Raw genomic sequence first — 8,603 nt, 5'->3', positions numbered from 1 at the left:
GTCTAGCCCAACGCACCACCCCCTAGCCCAAAAGCCAAGCCGCACGCCTCTCTTATTTTTTTCTGAGTCGTGGCCCTCAACGTACCGAGCCACCATCGACCACGGCTGCATCAAGGCCCTGACCCGACCCCTACCATCCTCCCTATACCTTACTGGACCAACCCTGGATCGCCCTAACCTTCCATGCAACAGCAGCATTCGACTGCACCTTATACGTATGGACTCTTCCATATCAGCTAACCATGGGTCCAAGCCCTGCTGAGACCCTTCCTAACCCTGAACCATGACCCACACCGAGCCCTAGCACAACCCTGGCAAAGCCCCCGGCGCACACCCATAGCCGAACCCCTTCCAAGTCGGGTAGCCTAGGAAAACCCTAGGTCTCTTCCTCCTTTGTCCATGCACGGTTCCAGCCCTCGATTCTTACCTAAACGCCTTTGTTCTCGTCCCTTAATCATAATGTATTTCCAACAAGCGTAAAATCATCAAAACTTTGAAAATAATCGTCACGTTAAGAATTTGAACTCGAATATTTTTCATGCAAAAATACATAAAACATGCATAATATGATTTGAATGTTGAGTCAAAGAAGTTTAGAAACGTGCATTTTCATTTTTGAACGCTCAAATATACGATCGTCGGCGTGGGGAACGAAAAAAATGAACGGGCGATGAAGACTCCTAGTTTTATCCTCTCCAATATTTCGAAAATGTGTGTTGTGTGTGTAAATTTCGGCTGGTATGAAATTCATCGTTTGCCCAAAACCGGTTTCTCGGATAAAATCATTCTCGTCTCGTAAAATAATTTGAACTCAATCATTTTTAGAAAAATCTAATCATTTTAATCATATTAAGAAGCATTGAAAACATTTATTCGAAAAATATTCATTTTGTCTTGCTCGTCTCCGGTCTCATTTCCTCATCCTATTATCAAATATTCGGACAAAATCTTCAATTCTCATGAAATCATGTCATTTAATCATTTAACCATGCAATCATACATTTAATCATATAATATGCATCATGCAATCATTTAAAATCAATTAAATAAATAATTAAGTAATTTAGTTTATTTGCATGCATGTGGTTTATGTATTTTTGGACGTTACAAACTCACTTCTTACATGCGTCTTTCAAATAACCTAACCATCTTATAAAAAAATTTAACCATAACAAAGGTATAATTTTAACTCTTAAGATCATGACTAAAACTTATGATACATCAAACCTTAAGTTCCCAAAAATATGTTAACTTAATGTCTAATATTTTAACTTAATTAAACTAATTGTTCAACTTTATCTTAAATTTTTATCACTCTAAATTCTTAATTTTTCACAACATTATTCACTAACACTTAGGATTTTCAAGCTCAATATTGATTTATCCAACAATGCCCTTGATTACCATTCCTTATGACATTAAAACCAAGATATTTCAAGGTTCTAAATATCCCTTCTAACCTAAATCATCGAAAATTTCTATCATTTAAAACATTCAATTCTCACTTATTGCTAAACTAGTCCTCAAATTCTTTAATAATTGCAAACTTAATTCCTAATTTCCTTGAAAATTATCCAACTGATCCTTAATTTCGAAAATTCAGTAATTAACCCATAAGTTCTTGGCATTCCTATTTTCATTCTATAGGTTTTTCGTGACATTAATTTCAATAATTTTAAACTTATTAGACCCAAAATCAATTCTCATAATCAATCTTACCTTTCCATCAAGACCTAAAATCCCAAACTATACATTTTTATACTTAGATCGACGCAGTCTTCGAATCATTATTCCTTGTATGTATTTCTCGAAAGCTAACTCAATTAGTAATAACGAATCATCAGTATTTTCTTAGAAAATCTACATGTCCCAAAAACATTCATAATCGTCATGATTAACTTATGACCCAAAAAGTAGAACATCAGTACTAAACCTAAAAAACCAATATAGTCAAATCATTTTCAACTTTTCTTAACGCCCATTAACCAAATTCTTAAACATGTCCAATTCCACTACGAAGTTAGTATGCATGAAAATCATATAATTTCTTATTTCATATCGTAACATGCATAAAATTCTAAAGCCTATAATCTTTTAGCATTAAAAAAATCATGCAACCATGCACGTTTAATCATAAAAATCTATCATGCAAACTTAAACATAAATGTCATTTAACTTCAAAAAGTGTTTAAACATATAGCTTAAACATATAAACCATCTAAACATGCAGGTGATAACATTAACAACATTTAAAACATTTAAACTTACAGACTTGAGGCTTGACGACTGAGCTTTCTGAAACTGGCGGTGGCACAACCCTTTACAGAAAAACATTGCTGTCAGGATCGGTTGAGAGTGAAAAAGTGTTTAGAAGGGATGGTTAAATAAACACTTGATAATTTTCACAAAATCTTCGAACAATGAATCAGTTTATTGACAAACTGAATTCTAGAATCTTGCTTGTCAATGTCAATCAGTTAACTGATGAAAGTGCGAAAATAAACTGACTGACAGATATAATAAAAACTGAAATAAAGAGACACAAGATTTAAGTATGTTCGGAGATTTCAAATACTCTTATGTCACCTCTTCTATCTCGAAGATAGGATATTTACTAAAAAACTTTGATCTATACAATGATTTGTACAAACTCACTTCAATTTTTGAACTTAACAATGCCAAAACTGAAACTCTTAGTTTCAATACAACTATCAGTACTCAAGTGATACGTAACTACTCAGCACAACTGATCTCTACAAGATCGAATAATACAACAGTAATTTTTGTGCTTTTAAGCTCGAAGTATAGTCTTGAATACTATGAATTTATATATTAAGCGTGAGCTTTTGAGAGACTTAGAACAGTGAGTTTTTGCTTGAAAAACTGATTGCTTGATTTCTAGATTACAGATTTCTCTCAATTGTGGATTGTTCTTGATCAGATGATCTTCTCGGGTATTTATAGGCTTGCTTCCAACGGTAAAAATAAATCCATTTGAAACTTTATATACGTTGTATAGCCATGTCAACATTCTTCTGACAATCGTACACTGTAGCTTTTCTGATATGTGAAGTTCCCACTATGCGTTGCAGTCTGCTCTTGTACAACTGTCGGTTGATAGCTACGTTCCTTAACTGATGATGTGTCAAACTGATTTATTAGTTGACAAAGCTGATAGGATTAACTGATTGATATCAACTGATTATAGTTCAACTGATCAGTTTCCAACTGATCATCCAGTTGACTATGTAATTCAGTTAGCTTGATTCAGTTGCCTTAAATACACACTAATCTTCAGTTCGGGCAACTGTCAGTTTACGATTTGTTTTAGTCTTCTTGATCAGTTTCATCCTTTTCACACTCAGTTTGTCAAACTCCGAAATTAAGTTTCCAACAATTGCTCTGGTACCAACTGAAACGTCAACTACTCGTTTTTCTTTAAAATGTAATAGAAAACTTTTTTTCCGCCTTACGGCCGAAATATGTCGAAAAATCCAAAAGAAAGCATTTAAAACATAAAATCGTAAACGTCAACCAACCATAAGCTAATATTATTTCAAAAATAAACTTAACTCTAACATCCTCTCAAAAAACTCTCAAAAGCATCATAAGTCATAAAATCTTTGAAGTGGTTTAAATTTTAAATACAGTTTTATTTGCGAAAAACTAGTGACGGTCCTTGGGTTGTATGCACGTTCAGTTCAGCTAGTTCAACAATCAAGTACTCTATTAGTATCATGCTCACCTGCATCGATCACATCAAGTGAGTCTATTGACTCAGCAAACCTTAATCATGAAATCTATAAATATAACTTGTATGTCATATTTTAAATGTTAGAATTTTCTTCTTCCTCGATAAACAAAAATCGGCCAACCCTTTTCTTGGAAGCCCACGGCACGACTCCACAGAACTGTCGAGCCGCCACCCCGAAGCTGCCGCCGAATTTTGAATTTCAGACGATCGAATCTCGACGCAAATTTCGTGTGGATTTCTAATGTAATCTATACGATGAACATAATATCAGATCGTGGATCTGATTAAGGAGGTTGAAAAAAGTTTGTAGGAATTTACAAAAAAAGCTATTACCGCATAAATGATATAGTTTAGCCGCAAAGGAAAATTATATTAAAGTAAACACCATATGAATGTTGATTAAATTATACGATGTCCAAAAACGTTTTGAACATCAAAACAAAAATTTTAAAACTTTCGTTGTCTTGGGTACGAGAAAACGCTACGCCTACATAAAGATGCAAAAATGAAGTTTATTTAAGAAAATGAAATAAAAGTGTGATAGTGCGTATATTGTTGTTTATATTTTGAAAATGTAGAAATTGGTTGTGGAGAACAAAACCATATATTAGCGCTATAATATGTTTATGAAAACTGGATTATGTTAGGTTCAAGGGAAAAACTAGATTATTTTCATGTATTCTTATCCATTATATTTCACTATCTTTTGGAACAATTAATAATTATTTGATTTCAACATGTGATGTTCCAGAAAGTTTCATTTATTGATATTTATAAGGTTTCGCCGACGTAAAAATATCCAGGTGCAGAGTGAACCTTGAAATAAAGATTCGATCATACATGAAAGCCCTGAGTGATCTTCAACTAAAGTCTGAAATGGACCAAAGCAGAAGTGCCATCGAGTCCCTTTCTGCGATAGAATTCAGTATACTCAGATGCGGTGGTTGCGCGATACTTGGGAGGATCGTGTTCGGATAATAGCTCCTTAACTGGTGCTAAAACCCTGGCATTTGTCCCCGAGTCTCTGCCGAAGAAGCTGGCAACCGAGATTCTTGGACCTGTCTGGCTTGCCAGCACTCTGTGCTCTACACTTTTGAATTTATCATTCGATATAAGCTGAAAACATGCCACAAAACATTTAAACCAAATATACGTACATCAACTAAAAGGGTACTTGGAGTAAAGGTTAACAAACTTGTTAATTCAATCTTCCAATGATTGAAAACAATGAAGCATACTTGCCTGTAAAAGATCTCCATGATTAACGACTAATGCGCCTGGCGTCGGAGGAACATCAACCCATTGGTTCTGATGACGCACTTGAAGCCCTCCTACATTATCTTGTAGAAGAACAGTCATGAAATCATTGTCCGAATGTTGAGTCGTGCCAATCGTTAACTCGGGCTCAGGGCAAGCCGGATAGTAATGACAGATATGCGCAAGAGCATCTGCACTACCCATGTCTATCAGATGTTTCGAACTAAGTCCCAAAGCTTCTGACAGTAATATGAACAAAGAGCACCCTAATTTCATTATATGGTTTGAGAATTCGATCAAAATTTCCCTGGAATAGCGTCACATAATAAGATGTGGATGAGTTTATATTTATATTCTGTATTCACTTAACTAGTTCAAATGGGTAAAGTTATATATATAACAATTGGTCTCTAAATTGGTATATTTTTTATTTTGGTATTTATATAGTCAAAATTTGATCTAATTAACACAATGAGTTAGGTAATTTTAGATTCTTAATTTTTTTTCTATCGAGATTTGATGTAGCACTAGACATGTCATGAATAGCATTCCATCGAGGAAAAAAAAAATTTATCCGGCTAAGATAAATGAGTAGGTCTCTTATGAGACGGTCTCATGAATCTTTATCTGTGAGATGGGTCAACCCTACCAAATAAGAGATCCGTCTCATAATATACGACCCATGAGACCGTCTCACACAAGTTTTTGACAAAATAAATTTTGACCGCTTGAAAACCAAGTTCAAATAGTTTATAGGACGATTTTGTTGCTATTTCCCGTTCAAATTCGATGGCCCCTTTCCCGTCAATGCGAAACGATATGAAGCATGATTTCGGACAACTATAATTAAAATTTCATGAATATACAATCCTTTTGTCTATATATTTTTATATGAAATTCGTGTAATAATTACTTTTATTCTCTAAAATACATTAGTTTATTACAAAGTACCCTTTTAAATGTAAGTCTGAAAAAAAATTTAGTTATACGTAAATATACTTACACAAAAATTTTCTATACCTAAAGCTATATTAAATTAAAGTTATGCATATACACCGACGAGATACACAAAGGAAAATTGGTCTGCTGTGTATTTTCAAATATTAAAAAAGATATCATTGGTTATATACAATTGGTGTACCACTGAACCATATCGTATATTCAATTCATAAATACTAAAATCATATAATAATTTTGCAAATAAAATTATGTAATCTCATTATTATTTAATCCTCACTATTATTGCTTTTGAGTAATTTAAATAATAAAAATAATTCATCGAAAATAATAATTTAAAATTAATATTAGTTTTTATGTACAAAGATCTTATATACAGGAGATAGATCAATCAGATTTATAATATTTCTTTGATATTTAAAAAATAATATTTTCGATCAGAAAGAAATATCAATCTGATTTATACACCAAAATATAATATTTTTTTAAAAAATTATAATATTTCTTTGATATTTAAAAATAATATTTTCAATCAGAAAGAAATATCAATCTGATTTATACAGCAAAATATAATATTTTTAAAATTTTTTAATATAATTAACAAAAAAAGATATTTTTAAAATAAAAAAATATATTTTGAAAATGAATAAGTGTTTTTGTTAAAAATAATTCAGGTTAAATTTTGACTTTATATGCATTAATCTCATGTTCATGGTTGAAATTTCATTTTCAATATAATCTAACCTGCACACCGCCGGCAGTTCCTCCGGCTGCGGCGTCCTGGGAGCCATAGCACAGTAAAACGAGTCCCTCCAGTTAGCTGCCGGCGAGCTATACAGATCAAAATTGCAATTGTACGCCATAGTCTTACTGTAATCTCGCGAATAATATTTCTTCCTGATCTCTGGCGCCTGCTCGTTAAATCTCAGAACTCCGTCCAGCATCTCTTCCAGAATTCCAATCGGTATTCCATGGTTAACCACTTGGAAAAAGCCCCATGTCTCCGATGCAACACGAATCTCTTCCACGACTCTCTCGCGTTTTACAGGATCCTTGTCGAACCCATCAAGATCTATTACTGGGAACTTTGAATCTGTGTCACTTGTGTTTATTTTGTCTAGATTATGTGGTGGGTGGATGAAGATTCTGGGTACTTTCGTGACGCCAGAGTCAACAAGTCCTTTAACTCCGACCTTCGTTTCGTCGAAGGCTTTGAGTTCGGCATGACGATCGTAGGTTGTTGATTTAGTTTCTTGATCTTCTCCATTTTTACCTGGATCCACCATGTTTCTGTTTGCTTTCTAGCGCAGATGTGTTCGATTTTGTGATTACTATTGACGTGTGAAGATCGGAAGAACCCACGAAATGACCAGTGTCGTTATCTTCTGTATAATTGTTTTCCCGTTAAAATTCTTAATATTAAATCAATTAATTTATAAATGATAATAATTCATATCAAAATTACAAAATTTTAAGGATGATTTCATACAAGTTTATTTGCAATTAATTAAAATATTATCTTTTTTAGTTGGAGAAGTGTATGTTACAACTTAATCTCGATGAGTAGGTCTTTTGTGAGACGGTATCACAAATCTTTATCTGTGATAGGTCAACCCTACCGATATTCACAATAAAAAGTAACACTTTTAGCACAAAAAGTAATATTTTTTCATGGATGATTCAAATAAGATATTCGTCTCACAAAATACGACTCGTGAGATCGTCTCACACAAGTTTTTGTCACTCTCGATTATGAGACATAAAAAAAATCGACATTATAATAAATTTTTTGAGAATGATGATTTTGGTTCTTTTAATGTGTGATTATTTTGTGGATTATCTTTAATTATATTTTTTTTTCAGTTGAGATATATAGGTTATTTTAACTATTATGTTAGGATCAAAAGATTGATTAGAAAAAAGATAAATAAACAATATCTGCAAAATTTCCGAAATTCGAAATTCGGTTGGGTTATTAAAACTTGAATTTTAATTCTTATCGACTAGGCTTCAAATAAACTAATAGTTAGTCAACCGTGCGGAAAATGCTCGTTGAATTGGTTTGAACAATAAAATATAAGGCTCAAGAACAGTTAGGCTAGCAAAACTCAAGTAAATACACAAAATAATTGTTTGTGAAGTTCGTATAATTAAACACTCCTGCGTCTCTCTTTATTTTTTTTCAGAAAAGATTTCACTAGAAGATTTTGGTGATCACAAACAATTTGCAACACCCACTTCAGTTGGTCTTATTTGTTGTTCTTACAACTTAAACAATCTGATCAATATATCTCTTTGTAGCGTCCAAAAAAATTCGGTTACGTAAACTGTATATATGAAAAATTTTAAATTGATAAATTACTTTAATCAAATGATTTTGTTTCGTGAATGATATATTTTGATTAAATAAATGATTAATTGTGTAATTTTACTTGATTTCATAATTTAAAGATTTTCAGGAGAATATCGATGGTTGGCCGGAAACGAAGGACCGGAGACGATTAAAGTGTTAAAGACTTAAAAGATAAATTTTTATTTTTAGTTAGTAAAACATTTATTTTAAATAATTTAAAATTTTTAGTGTTTTTGGGGTCAAATTTAAATTAATTAGCAGAAGGTGACTCGAGGTAAAGGT

At 32.6% G+C, this 8,603-nt stretch overlaps 1 protein-coding gene across 1 annotated transcript; it reads right to left on the bottom strand.

Moving 5' to 3' along the window:
- Positions 1-4,499: 4,499 nt before the first annotated feature.
- LOC142547271 (1-aminocyclopropane-1-carboxylate oxidase homolog 1-like) lies at positions 4,500-7,348 on the bottom strand. The gene is made up of 3 exons (XM_075655466.1): positions 6,713-7,348; positions 4,997-5,318; positions 4,500-4,870 (listed from the first exon to the last, which is right to left on the bottom strand). Exons 1-3 carry the CDS (start codon positions 7,252-7,254, stop codon positions 4,619-4,621), a joined length of 1,116 nt encoding a protein of 371 aa, XP_075511581.1. The 5' UTR covers positions 7,255-7,348; the 3' UTR covers positions 4,500-4,618.
- Between the last annotated feature and the right edge of the window lie 1,255 nt (positions 7,349-8,603).

Source organism: Primulina tabacum, chromosome 5 (genome assembly GCF_025594145.1).
Source record: "Primulina tabacum isolate GXHZ01 chromosome 5, ASM2559414v2, whole genome shotgun sequence".
Classification (NCBI taxonomy): domain Eukaryota; kingdom Viridiplantae; phylum Streptophyta; class Magnoliopsida; order Lamiales; family Gesneriaceae; genus Primulina; species Primulina tabacum.
Note: the sequence above shows the minus strand (reverse complement) of the source record. Positions and strands in the feature narration are given on the sequence as shown.